The 14,820-nt window shown below is 35.8% G+C and overlaps 1 protein-coding gene across 4 annotated transcripts in view; it reads left to right on the top strand.

Annotated features, from left to right (window-relative positions):
- The window catches only part of Grm3 (glutamate metabotropic receptor 3), a 207,519-nt gene that overhangs the window by 130,616 nt on the left and 62,083 nt on the right, over positions 1–14,820 (top strand). For all 4 annotated transcript variants that reach the window (XM_005335928.4, XM_040291705.2, XM_040291706.2 and 1 more), the window contains one exon: positions 11,099–11,954. In XM_005335928.4, the coding sequence (XP_005335985.1) occupies positions 11,099–11,954 (856 nt within the window). The remainder of the gene's footprint in view (positions 1–11,098; positions 11,955–14,820) is intronic.

Genomic DNA, 14,820 nt, shown 5'->3' with positions numbered 1-14,820 from the left:
CCCTTTGCTTTGGGGTTAATTTGTTCCTTAATTAATTCCCCTTCTTTCATGCATTTATTTAGAAACTAGTGAAAGACAAGAGGTTACCATCAGGACCACTCTTCACACGTCATCAATTCACAGGGCAATAGAAAGACCCATGAACCAGGCTTATGCTGCAGATCTCATATCCATCATGGAAGTCATGGATTGAAAAGCAAGGGATATAGACATTCTTAACATATTAGCAAGGCTTTTATGGTTAGAGATTAATAGGTAAACTAATTGAAATAAGATTTCTGACACTGTTAACTAAGACATGATTTGACTTTAATGACACCAAGTTCTCTTTTCAAATTGCTATTAAATATGTGCCTTTTAATGGATCAACATGTACAAGGTTCACTATTTCAATATAGAAAGAGCCAATTCTTAGCAGTTGATAATAATGAAAGTCCAGTTATTTAATGTAGTAGAAGTGCTTCTACTGATCTATGAAAACATGCAGTTGAAAACTCACAGAGTGTTTTTCCAATTAGTAGACTTTGGGAATTTAAGCACAGTGTCCCAGAAACACCTGCAGGTAAATTCTAAGCAAACAGTGATACTCCAGGCAGTATATCAGGAGGACTTGAAACACTAAAATTGTGATGTTGCTATTTTTGACACCACCACCTGGTATATTATGGAAATCCCTCTGTTACTAGTGACAAAGTCTTAATTCTTGCCAGCTCTTTGACTTTACATTCCAACAGAGGGAAGTACAACACGAGAAAATACAATCAAAAGGATACTTTCAAAAATTATCTTCCAGGGCTAGGGTTGAGCAGTTGCCTGGCATGTGTGAGGCACTGGGTTCCATCCTCAGCACCACATAAAAAATAAACAAAATAAAGATATTGTGTCCATCTACAACTAAAAAAAAATTAAATTATCTTCCAAATAATGATCAAATTTCCTTGCCAGGTAGTTAGAATGGCAAAGCATGTTGAGAAATATGCCATCATTTAATAGGATTGAATTTGCAAGGTGTACATCCCAGGAACTAGTTGATTCCTTCCAGGAACTCTGCCTCCAATTTGGATGGATGTCACAGGTTTACAATGGGGCTTCTTAGAAAATAAACCAGGTAATGAAGCTGTCCCAATGTGGAACATATTTAGTGGCATGTGATGTACAATTTGTTCAGAAACTTTCTATAAAAAGTAACTTTCTAACAAAATTTAACAGATTCATTAAATATATATTGTTCATGTTTACATAGTTGTATTAGATATATAATTCATATAAGATTTGAAGAAAGGCAGTAATAATGTAGATTGTTGTCACCAGGCAAATTTCAACAGCTATAATGGCTATTTGCCTCTCAGCTCTTATTTCTACACTAAAGAAAGTCTTTGTGTTATCTTTTCTGTGATGCTTTCAGAAAGTTAAAAATTCTTGAGCCTTTCTACAGTTTTTAACAACTATAAAATTTATGACCTGCTTCCTTCCAAGGATTCAAGCTATCCTATAATGGCACAAATTAAAATCTGAGCACCTGAATAATGACTATCAACCAATAAAATAGTTTAGGCAGACTCAAGTTTTTTCTAAACCCCCAATACTGGTATTTCTATTATTAACTTTTTTGGTGTTATTGGAAATATGAGGTTCCTGCCTTCAAGAATTCATAGTCTAAATGAGAATAAATCTTTAATGTGTCTACTGATCCTTTCCAGACTTTTTCTTTCCAAGTTGGATGTCATCCACTGTGGTCTTTTTAAAATATAATTTTGTTCATGTCATTCCCTTCCCTAAAAAAATGTTCATGGCTCTTTATCTCTTAAATAGTAAAGACCAAAATACTTATAATGGCACATAAAATATCTTGGCAATGTGACCACAATCCTATGCTTCCTTGCCTTCTACTAATCCCTGTGAGGCACTGGGTACTGTGATGACATAGAAGGATCTGGTACTATTAAGCAGTGTGAATGTCTCTCTCTGTGTTGTCTCCTCTACCTAAAAACTTCCTTTTCCCTTTCTCTGCTTGTAAGACTTCCACTTATTTTTCAGAATCATGCCTAAATGTTATGGCCATATCTTACCTGAGTGTAATTAATTGCTCTTTCACCTGAGTTTTACATGAGCTTGTATACATATATCTCAAAATTTTATCCTTGGCTTTTTTTTGTCTCCTAGAAAATAATAACCTCCTTGAGGACAATGAAGGCACAATGCCCTCATTTTAAAAGAATACCTTGTATAATAGGTATCAATCAAAGTTGGCTGAATGAATGACTACTGAATTAGACAATGTCATCCTCTCTATCACTTTTATAGACAATGAGTTAAGGGATTCTTATACATTATCATTTAAACCTCACATAACTTCCTAAGCCAGGAATTACTATTCTCTTTTTACAGATGAAGAAACTGAAGTACATGGAGTTAAAATAAGTGGCCTAGGGCCACATAGCTAGTGAAGGAAGAAGCTAGGATTCTAATGCTGGCCTGTGGCTTGTCTGATTCCAGCTCTATGCACTCAGCCATGACACTTTTTTTCCTTTTGGGCCTAACAGCTCTGTTGAATTAATGAATAGTTAACAAAGAAATCATTCCAAATATCATAGTTTTGTTTGCCACAGTGTATATCTTTGTGCTCTAAATTACCATGGGACTTCTTTAGTAAATAATGAGCACTTAAGGAAACAGGCTACAGCCTTCAGCTCCCAAGTTTGTATTCTTTAAACCACCAACAAGGATTGCAATGCCTTTTTTTATTGATAAAGCTGTCTTTGTCATATTATTGTTATTACAAGTGAGTTCAGGGGTCATAGAAAAATATGGATGCATCAACTTGTAACTATGTTAAATCTTCAAGGGACATTGTCAAAAATCAATACCTAAGGCACTAAGGGACATGTTTTTGACAAGTCTGTTGGTGTCAAGTCGCCCTGGGAGTTATCTTTCACAGGTATTGCTGGCCAGCACAAACACTCTGGGTGAGACATGACAAAGACCTTTTGACCCCATCATCAGTGTCCAGAACCCAAGTCAATTCAGTTCCATGTTTTCTCTTGCAGTTAATCATGGGGGAAAAAGAGGAGCAAAGAGAGATAAAGACTGTTCCAGTGGGCAAAATGCCTCCTTTTCTTTCTTCTAAGTACCTGCTGAGTCTGAATGAAAAAAAAAAAAAAAAGGTTATTTCTGAGATAATTTCTTGTTAGCATGGGAGCAAGACAGACCCTTGTTGAATGTGGAGTGGCATTGTCATGGTGAAAACCCTGTCAGGACTTAAAATGCTTGTCTTCTGCACTAATGTGATTCGAGGAATTCTTCTTGGTCTGCGTGGCATTTCAGTCTCAATGTTGAGCCATGAGAATACCAAAATAGATAACCTCACTATTCGTGAATCCCTTAGTTTCAAATGAAGAATAAAATGTAAAGTACATGACAATCTAGATTGCACACCACAGGTTTTGAGTGCAGTTGTTTCAGGAAAGATTTGGGACACAAATCATCGTAGCTGTGAACCATTTTTCAGGTTTCTGCTTCTATTAAGGAGTTCTTTGTTTGGAATATCCATGGAACATGATTGAGACTGAGTCATGCTATTGAATGGGAATGGCAATATGGAACTTTGACCCATGAATTTTGGGGGGTTCTGGAATGTAGAGTTGATGACTTTTGCAGATTCTACTAAGTAAACTGACATTTGCTATATTTCATTATATGATTAAATCAAGATTAATCCCTGACCTTAACACATGAACTGTAGTCAACTTATTTCAATGGAAAATGTTTCCAGATGTGCTGCAGATATGGCCCAAAAAAGTGACTAATCCTTTCTACAATAATAATATGATTGGCATCCTCTATGAGCAGACAACTCATTTGATGTGAACAGCTTGAATTCCTCAGGCAGTTTCTCAACTATCTACCACCTCCAGTTCCACTTTAAAATACAAGCCAATCTGGGATTTTGTACAGCTAATAGTTTGACTTGATCATTCTAAATAGAAAGGGCACTGAGGTTTCCTAGCATCAAAATTTCTAGAATTTGTTTTATATGATAACCTGGGCTACAAGGAAACAGATGGTTCAAAGGGTAACCCTCAATGGTTCTCTTCCAGGCTCAAATATAAGCATTAAACTGAAAAAAAAACCATTCAGCACAGTCATGTGTGACAAAACAATTAAAGGTGTAGGCTTATTCTTAGAGAACAGCCCCAAAGAGAGATGAACTGTGAACAGCACAGAATACAAAGGCAAACCCATGGAGGTTATTATAAAGTCTCCAGATTCTTAAGACAGCCTCAACACCATCTTTTAAAAAATGTATATAGTTCAGCTCTGTGAATAGCATTTTTCTTGGAAGTAAGCACTTGATGCCTCTTTGCCATCTGGAATTTTTGTAGCTGAGCATAGGTCCACATAAAAACCAGTTGTTGCTGTTCCCTTTAATGTATTAGCACAAGACTCAGAAGCCCATAACTTTTGAGAGTAAGGAAAATTTCTTTAGTGAAAACTCTTTTTAAAGTCTAGTGACTATAAATGTGCATAATCCTTTTTGTTTTCTATTAGAAATAATTGTCATGACAGAAGGCACAAAACTCATGTTTGAAATGGGAATATCATGGACATCCTGAATAGGAAGAGTGACCATAGGACTGATGTGTGTGCTCACAGTTGACTCTGAAATTTTCCATCTGACATTCTCTTTTTTCACAACATGAAAAGAATAGAGGACTGCCTGAGGTCCTTCTCAGAGTTCACACTCTTTTGCTCTCATGATCACAGGATCACTGAAATAAAGCATGGCACTTGAAATCCTAAAAAGAAGAATCCTTGTGACTTGCTTAAAAATTGTCAAGAGAAGTAAAACCCTCAAATAAATTGGTGTGCAACTCATAATTCCCATCAGTGAACAGTAGGGTCTGGATGCCTATAAGAGCAACTGGGTAAAACTTGGCACAATCCTAAAGTAAGAATAACGCGTGAGCAACTGATGCAAGCTTGAGTATTTGACTGCTTCTATATCCCATACAAGATGCGTTTCTCTCCAGAAAAAAACCCTGCTTTACCAATAGGCCTTAGTGTCAGTTCACTGGGCGAAGCCTACCTGAAGTATATATCTATTTGAATCTTACTTTAGGTCTACATGGTTTGAGAACCAAGGCTTTATGATAAGGCCTTAGTTTGTTTTCCTCAGAACAAAAATGCATTTTTCAGTCTAAAGAGAATTGTATAAAAGCCAGATCCAGTTGACATAATATTGACTTCTTTTTGTATATTCCTAGTTTATACAGAGACAATTTAGAGAAATTGGTTTTAAATTTAGGAAGGTGAAGCCCATCCTAAACCATCCATGCTTACAACTATATATATGGAAAGATGACAAAAACACTAATTTTAGAACATAGCATCTGCTGGAAAAAATAATAATCACTGATTAGCATCCCAAACATGTCTTCTTCAGTTAAAAAGAAAAGGCAATATATTTGTGACTTGATATGCTACAATGAAAACATTGCAATTCCTAGTCCTGGACAAGTTCAAACCACCAAGAAAATGGCTAACCCAAAGTACTTGAATATTGAATATAAAACAATAATATACAACTACACATGGAAAGGGCTCTGATAAATGTCATTTACCTGCATTGAGCCTCACAGGCCCTAAGAAATAATGGGCTCTGCTATAAGGTCATGGTGCTTCTCATATAAATGATCAAGTCAAACCCACTGGTGATATTTATGGCTTGAAACTTTCATCCTCCCAGTGGAAATTCCCCAGTAGATTCTTAGAGGATCACTATTATCTCCATTGATGGTCAGTCAGTAAATGGCATTTATGGAGCCACCAAGAAGCACAGACTGAAAAATGAAAAAATACACTTTTGATAACAAGAAATGACTGTTTGCTGTCCTCAAATAAAGGAGTTTATGGTTTCAGAAATAAAGATAGACAAGTATGTTATACCTTGAAGTGTATCCTCACAGCTTTATTGTGAGATGAATCAGTTATGAACTTGGGTAGCAAAGTGGACTGAGTGAATCTGGGAAAAGCGAGTACAGTAAGTAGTTTCAGAATTCATGGAATCAAATCCTTCCTCTAACTCCTGTGAGGGTTCCAGTAAAATCCTGAGACATGTTATACCTCAGTTCTTCAATCTGTGAAATTGAATAATGGTAGATTCCTAGCCCATAAGATCATTACAAGAATTGAGGAGACAACACATCTACAACAGGTAAAATAGTAGCTGGCAAAAAAAAATATTAGGACTATTAAAAATATCAGAGATTTTTAAAAAGGCTTCTCAAAAGGAATATCCAAGAACAGGAACTTAGATAATGAGAAGGCTGAAATAGATCTATTCTGTCCACTTTTGAGGAATTCCACATTGAAATCTAAAGTGATTTCTTGGACATGCCAAACTTCAACATTCAACTTTTCATTTATAAGTTCATTTTCCCTAGTTTTCTTCTTATCTTGTCACTTGTGTGATTTTCTCTTAAATCTGGAAACTTGTATCTCACCCTATGTAATATCACCTGGATTCCAAAGAGAGAGCATTGTCCTTTGGGGAAATCACATGACGGGGCTCCAATTTTAGCTTTTCTACCCTTGATTATAAAAATTGATAAAGACATTTTACCCTGGAAACTTCTATTTCCTTCCCTAGAAAGCAAAAGACTTAAATTATCTTTGTGGTTTCTTCCAGCTTTAAAATGTAATATCTTGGAACTTATTTATATATTCTCCAATAGCATTGATAAAACAATCAATCTTACTGGACCACCATATACAGCTTTCTTCAAAGCTGCTCTCTTTGAATATGTTTAACTTAGTTATCCAACTCCTATTACTTTTCATTTCACCCACAAGTCCAAGTAATGTCACCAATACTTTGTTGAAGTCATGGTCCTCCTAGCTACAATTCTTGCCTAAATGGTTCAATGAATGTTGAAAAGAAGTCTTTCTGAAAGAATTCACTCTCAGTGAACCCATGCTGACTCCTAAAAATTGCCTGATTCATTTCTAAGTGTTTATATGCTCTCTCTTAGAAAATTCAGTGCTAGGAAAACATATCATGCTTGTTGACTTACACTTATTCTTGATTTATATTTTCTTAGTTTTCCCTTCTTCACCCCCTTTTATCCTCAGTCATCCCGTCATTGATTTCTCAATGACTGTTTATAATGATTCCATGATTTAACCTAAAATTTCTTCCAAAACTCCCTGCTAAAAACAAACACAATATGATTAGGAACTTTTCTTGTGGTTTTTCTCCTACCTTAGTGTGAGTTAGCCTTTTCATATTATTTATGTTACTATTTCTATGTTAGATTCATCCTTAATGGGGAGAATGAGAAAGCAAGAGGGTCTGAACAGTGACTTTCTTTTACTGATATAGAATCAACTTTCTTATCCATTAGTTCTATTTCTTCCTACACATCTTCTTCTGAAACATAATTTCAAAATCTAATGACAACAACAACAAAAAAATTGTTCCATTTCCACATTCTATGCTTTTGTGCCTCTCTTTCTCACAGGTTTATGCTGGTCTTTTATATTGTGTATGGGGATGACCCCAACATATCTACCATCTCCAGTCACTAGTTGTTTTCACAATCAAATGTCCCAGTGCAAGCCAACAACCCAGCTGATTTTTTGGAGTTCTTATCCTCTATGTCTTGTTAAAACTATTCTCTATTATATGAATTATTTTTTAAATCTTCCTCTCTCTTATGCTATATTCGTTTTTAGAATCTGTGTCTATATGAAGCATATCTCTTCTTTTAAAATGCTTTTTTTCTAAAACAGCTATAACTAGATCCTGGTTTTCCTTCCTCCTCTCCTACTAATAATAACATGTTGGGTAACTTTCTTTCAAGATTTCACATTACTTCCCTATCATAAAATGATTCTTCCTTTACCATTCAAAGTAATGTCCAGTGTGTAGGAGTTTCCCTTACTTCTTCATGCTTTCTCAAAGAAACCATATGGACAGTAAGCAAGTTATGAATGTTTTAAATGCTCAACTTTTAGACAAATAGAACAGAGGACTCAGCTGACAACTACCTGGACACCCCCTCCCAAACCTAATTTAAAATTTTACATTAAAAAGAAAGCTCCTACTAATAGCAGTTAAGCAATTTGTGGTATGTATAATGACATTGCTCTCCTGTTCTTCCCACCTGCCTGTCTTTCTGGGCTTTAAGTCTCAGGTTATGGTCACACAGTATAGAAAAAAATTGTAAAGGGATGACTATGGTACTTGAAGTCAAAAGAATTGGTTTTACATCTTAATCTGCTTCCATATTCTAGCCAAACAACTATGAACATGTTTCCTCACCTTGTAGAACTCAGTTTTTACATATTAAAATAGAGATAATAATATCCACCACAAAGGGATGTTATAAATATCAAAGAAGACAATATATACACATACTCAATACATTGGTAACTGGTTTTACAACAGAACAAACACATTTTTAAAATGTACTAAAGAACTATGAACATTCATCTTCTCTAGAAATCAGGTTGGTATGGGTGAGGGAGGGGAAGGAAGGAAAGAAAATAGATTAATGATCTACTGCCTTCTGTAGTATTTATTTTTAAATTAATCATGTTTATTCTTATAATCTAAAGAAATTAATTTTAAAAGGAACAACTCACTATGATAAAAGTAGTTCTATGTTGCTTTGCTTGATTATTTATTTGTATTAAATGTATTTTTAATGTAAGTCTGAATATCATAACTTTGAACTATGTTATTGACCCATGTTATTCATATAGGTGATCCAATTGAAATTATACATATTTATTAGAGTTCCATCTTAATGTTTCAATTCACCAAACATGCCTTCTTTTCCTAGAGTTGGTTGTAGTCTCCTCATTAAACACACATGCACAAAGTTATATATAACTTTCCCAATGATGGCAATAATTGCTGTTTTATTCTAGCCCACAGTCTTCCTATACAGGCTTCAGTTCATTGTGCACTTTTCAATGTTGTCATTATATCTCAAGTTCATTGTCAAACTCATTTTCCTGTGTAGTCTTCCTTGATTGTGAATTGTTCTTAGAAGTCCCAGAGAAGTAGACATGAAGTCATAGTATTCTAGCAGTCAAAAGACATGTTTTCTTTATCAACTTTATTACTCCAGACTTTCTGAGAGAAGAAAGTTCCAGCCATTTTGAATCTTTCCACTGTGGTTCCTACCTGTCAGAAAATAATGTCTCTGTGTATTTTATATTCTGTCTCCCTAAAAAGTTCAGTTCCTGATGAATATACTTCAAGATGAATAAAGTACCTGTATTGCATTAAGAGATGGTCTCTCCAGTGCTACCGAGAGAGTCCATAATCAAGTCAAATCTCTGCACAGATAGGGCTTTATCACCAAGCCTGCCAAAGTGGCACATTAATCCAATGGCAGCCAGGTACTCATTCTAGAATAAATGTTAGTACTGTCACAGTGCCACCTGCCACTTCAATCAGACTGAGTAAATAAGTAATACTACTGTTTTCAAATGAGTCAGTATAGGTCATTTTTTTTCCCAGATTGTAAGAAAAGAATAAATACATGGCATACTAGGTTTTGTCCACCCATTCACCTCCATTCTCCCAAATTTTCCCATATTCTGAAATGCCAAATGCAAAAAAAAAATTTGAATTCTAATTTTTCATTATGTTGTGTGTCAAGCCCTCGATTGTCTGGGTATTCAATCTGTGGTTAAGTAAGAAATACCAGGATTTGAAAAGATACGGAAAACATTTTGATAGCTCTGGGCTATATCAAGTGTTAGTTTTAATAGCAGGCCAGATCTTCAATAACATGCTGTGTAGCTATGTATGAACTTGGTTGCTGGTTTCCTTTGTCACATGAAATGATGATTAATCAGGACTCAGATGTCAGTTGTTTTATGTTGCTTGTGCTCTTTGCTAACAGCTGCCTATTTCAAGCTGTGCTCCCTACATGTCAAATATAAATGTGAAACCACAATTTCCAGAAGGAAAATTTGAAAGCACTCATTTCAATGCACTTAAAGTACATTAAAATATTCAAGTTGTTTCTGATTAACGTCCACTTAGAATATTATATAATTTAACTAAAGTCAGTATAGAAACAAAAGTTTTCAGAAGACTGGGAGAATAAAAACACATTATTATTTTGTATTCATAACTACATATTTCTATAAAAGCTCTATGCAACCCTCCTCATTAAACTAGTGTCACTTTCCTTTTCATTTTTACAATTAATACATAAAAATACTGTTGACAGCTGATTTTTAAGATACTTAAATTTTGATTCAGAATAAGCTTTAAACATTTTAAAGAAGGGAGTTCATTTTTGACAATGTCCTCAATGCTTCTTTGATTTATAATTTTAAAAATACTGCAAGAATAGCATATTTGTATGTTTTCCCTTCACATAGTCCAAACGGAATCAATTTTTAAGAAAATGAAAACAGAAGAAGTTGGTCAAGTTTTTCAAAAGTTTAGAACAGTGTATGCCTAAGTTTTTGAGTGGACCAAATAGAATTTCAGTAGAATTGATTTTTTTTTCTTTTGCTTAACCTAGATAATAAATGTCTAATTTGGACTGTCCATGTGGCACATAGTTCCCAAATTAAACTCTTTCAGAGTCTGCCGTTTTTAGCAAAAGAGGGGGAAGTGAGAATTAAACACCCTGGCTCTTTCTATACAACTGCAGCCAAGTTGTCTAAAAACTGAATTTGGCCAATTCACTGTAGTTCATTGTTTGAGCTCTAGCAGGACCCCAGAAACTTATAACAACCACACTGACGACATCTGAACAGATTTTCCTAGTCTAGGGTTTACCATAGTCTAGAAAATTCTACCAGGTGGTGCCCTTCTCATTTAGCACTATGCACTTTCCCAGAGCAAACACTACCTGCTTTGGATCACCTTCCTAAATATCCAAGTAGAGTATCCAGGCAAGGGTCTAATATACTCTCAAGAACTGACAAAAAAAAAAAAAGTGTGCTGATTTAGAGATGAAAGGGTACTGGTCAAAGGTAAGGCAGGTGTTATCAGTTTTCATGTTCATTCATTTAATTTCCTCGAAGTTTTAAAGAAAGAACTCCCTCTCTCTCCTTCTCCCAGGTGGCAAACCTGCTGAGGCTCTTCCAGATCCCTCAGATAAGCTATGCGTCCACCAGTGCCAAACTCAGCGACAAATCGCGCTATGATTACTTTGCCAGGACCGTGCCCCCCGACTTCTACCAGGCCAAAGCCATGGCCGAGATCTTGCGCTTCTTCAACTGGACCTACGTGTCTACTGTGGCCTCTGAGGGCGACTACGGAGAGACTGGGATTGAGGCCTTTGAGCAAGAAGCCCGCCTGCGCAATATCTGCATTGCGACCTCAGAGAAGGTGGGCCGCTCCAACATCCGCAAGTCCTACGACAGTGTGATACGCGAGCTGCTGCAGAAGCCCAATGCGCGAGTCGTGGTCCTCTTCATGCGCAGTGACGATTCACGCGAGCTCATCGCCGCAGCCAGCCGCATCAATGCTTCCTTCACCTGGGTAGCCAGCGATGGCTGGGGCGCACAGGAAAGCATTGTCAAAGGCAGCGAGCATGTGGCATATGGTGCCATCACTCTGGAGTTGGCCTCGCATCCTGTCCGCCAGTTCGACCGCTATTTCCAGAGCCTCAACCCTTACAACAATCATCGCAATCCCTGGTTTCGGGATTTCTGGGAACAGAAGTTCCAGTGTAGCCTCCAGAACAAGAGAAACCACCGGCGGGTTTGCGACAAGCACCTGGCCATTGACAGCAGCAACTATGAGCAAGAATCCAAGATCATGTTTGTGGTGAATGCTGTCTATGCCATGGCCCATGCCCTGCACAAAATGCAGCGCACCCTCTGTCCTAACACTACCAAGCTCTGCGATGCAATGAAGATCCTGGATGGAAAGAAGCTGTACAAGGATTACTTGCTGAAAATCAATTTCACAGGTAAGCAAGGCGCCTTTAATCATCTTCTATGGTGCAAACAGGTGGAATCATTCAGGAACTGAATACCTCTGTCCCCAACCAGAAATCCTTGTTTCAGAGCCACAAAAGTTTAAACTGTTGAACATATATTCAAGGTACAAAAAGAAGGCTTTTTGAGTTTTTTACTTATTTTTAAGTAATCTTAGTTGATTTAGTATATGAGAATCAAAGGCCTCCTAGGCTGATGGCCCCACTGTGGTAGCTACCCAGATGTGGGCCATGCTACATTTGCTCTTTCTCATTGTTAGCTGCAGGATATGACACATGTGACATGGCCATTTAATCTCCTTTAACAAAATTGGCAACTGTCTAAAGAACATGAACTTCCAAGCCTTCCTTGTGGGAGATTGAGCAAAAGAATCTCATAACTTTCACAGTGGGTGAAAGAGAAAAAAAGTCACTTTTCCCAGTGCTTAATTAAGGGCAAAACTGAAAAGATACCCAGACATTGTAGTTTATTTCTTCTGTTATACAGAAAACTTTTCCTATGGGTTTTAAGAGTTGTGGTTTTTCTTGAATTATGGTGTTCAGTGAAACTTTTTCTGAGAGTCTTAATATATATAATCAAATTGAAGATTAATGGAAGTCATTTTGATCAGTAGTGACCATGCAAAGTATATTCTAAGATATTTTTGCTGCCTCTTCATTTATTTCTAAATATGTCTGAATATTTCTAAATATAGTCATTTGTTTTGTTATCTATCTATCTATCTATCTATCTATCTATCTATCTATCTATTTATACTGGGGATTGAACACAGGGGTGTTTTGCCACTGGGATACATCCCCAGACCTTTTTACTTTTTAAGACAGGGTCTTGCTAAGTTGTTTGGCCTCACTAAATTGCTGAGGCTGGCCTTGAACTTGTAATCCTCCAGCTTTAGCTTCCCAAATTGCTGAGATTACAGGCATACACCACTCTACCCAGCTGTATTTTATTTTAATGCATCTTTAACATATAAAAGAAAAATCTTTAGGTTTGCATTCTGTACTAAGACATCATTTCATCAAGTGACTAGTTCTGGGAACTCAGGCTTAATGCAAATCATAAAATGGTAATTAATATTAGACACAAACAATTTTGATGCCGAAACATTACAATCATACAATACTTGCATTTGCCTAAATTGCTATAATCTTTCATGCTTTAGGGCATCATTCAAGACTACATAGTCTTTATCAATTTATTTATCATCTAAGACCTGAAAATTTATACACATATATGTTACTATCATTGAAGCAACTGGAAGGTGTCACATCCATATTAAAGGTGATGCCTCAGAAGTACAGTGGTCTGGGCTGGGGTTGTGGCTCTGCAGTAGAGTGCTTGCCTAGCATATGTGAGGTGCTGGGTTTAATCCTCAGCACCACATAAAAATAAATAAATAAAATAAAGGTATTATGCCCAACTACAACCAAAAATATAAAAATTTAAAAAATAAAGAAGTACAGTGGTCTGCAAAAATTGCTGGCAGTAGGCAAGAGAAGTCTGTGAACATTAGCTCCTATTCTGGAATTCTCACCCACAGGCAGCCTTGAAAATAAGCACAAATAATGCCATCATGCATTTTTTGTGTTACTTGTCTTCTTCACTCTCCCCAAAAGGAGACAAAAGCAATATAAATCCTTACTGTCACTCTTCCCTCTTATTCATCTGATAGAAATAACCTCTTACCATTAGAATGATTATTAAAAGTGGTCATAAATTTTTGCACTCTGCATTCTCACATGTCTGTTGATTCATATACAAACAATAACATATATACACATATAAATATAAACAGAACTAAATAAACATTCATCTCAAAATTCCAGATCCCTTCTGATTGACATATCCAGAAGATAAATGAATCATAGAGTCATTAAAAAAGAATTCCTTTACTCTAAAACTAAATGAACTCTGGGTTATCCAAAATTAGCATCTACAATGCATTTAATTCTTAAGATAATTCAACACATAACACCTTCAAACTACTCTTGGGATAACCATTTATCTTTATTCACCACATTTATTAATTAACTTTGTTTTTCTAGTTTGCTTATTAATCCTTTGATGAAAATATACAAATATATCCACTTATCAACACGAAAGCTCAAGATTTCAGAGAGCCTTTGCAAGGTGATTTATGTAACCAAAACATTTTCCTTCATCTGACTGCTTGGGTTTTAAAAGCCAAAGAAAAGTGAAGAAATAATGCCATTATTAAGATAAATGAAACAAAAGTATCTTCTTTTTTGTCTCTCTTGTTCAATTACTAGCTCTAGTTCAACAACTCAGTTTGGCTATGCATACCTGACTACAAAGTGCTGCTTTAACCTTCTCAATTTGCCATACATTATCAGTCCCTCTCCGTCTCTGAAGAGAGCAGCAAGATGAAAAGCAGGTTTAAACTATAGAAAATAGAGGAAATGTATATTGGCCACAAGGTGAATATGCTTAGCAATGAGAATTAGACAAGACGATGCATAACTAATGGGAGGGTACCAAGATATTAAAAGTAGTACATTTTTTTAAAGGTAAAGATTGACTGTAAGAACCTAGTACTTTACTAGGAGGTATATAAATAGAAGAGAATGGAGATTATAGAATGACATTTGAGTTCATAGTAACCTGTATATGACTAACTATATACATATTTTTAAATTTAGATATAGATTAAAGATTATAAGCATAAATGTCATATTACTGACTTATGATTGAAAAGGTATCAAGTTTTTTTTCTTTGTCAGCTATTGCAAAACAGGTGCTTGTCATTTTTTTATGATATATTATCTCTATTTTTCTAATTTGAATATTGATGCAATGGACTAGGCACATAGTAAACAC

Source organism: Ictidomys tridecemlineatus, chromosome 2, assembly GCF_052094955.1.
Source record: "Ictidomys tridecemlineatus isolate mIctTri1 chromosome 2, mIctTri1.hap1, whole genome shotgun sequence".
Classification (NCBI taxonomy): Eukaryota; Metazoa; Chordata; class Mammalia; order Rodentia; family Sciuridae; genus Ictidomys; species Ictidomys tridecemlineatus.
This window is presented reverse-complemented; position numbering and strand designations above follow the sequence as displayed.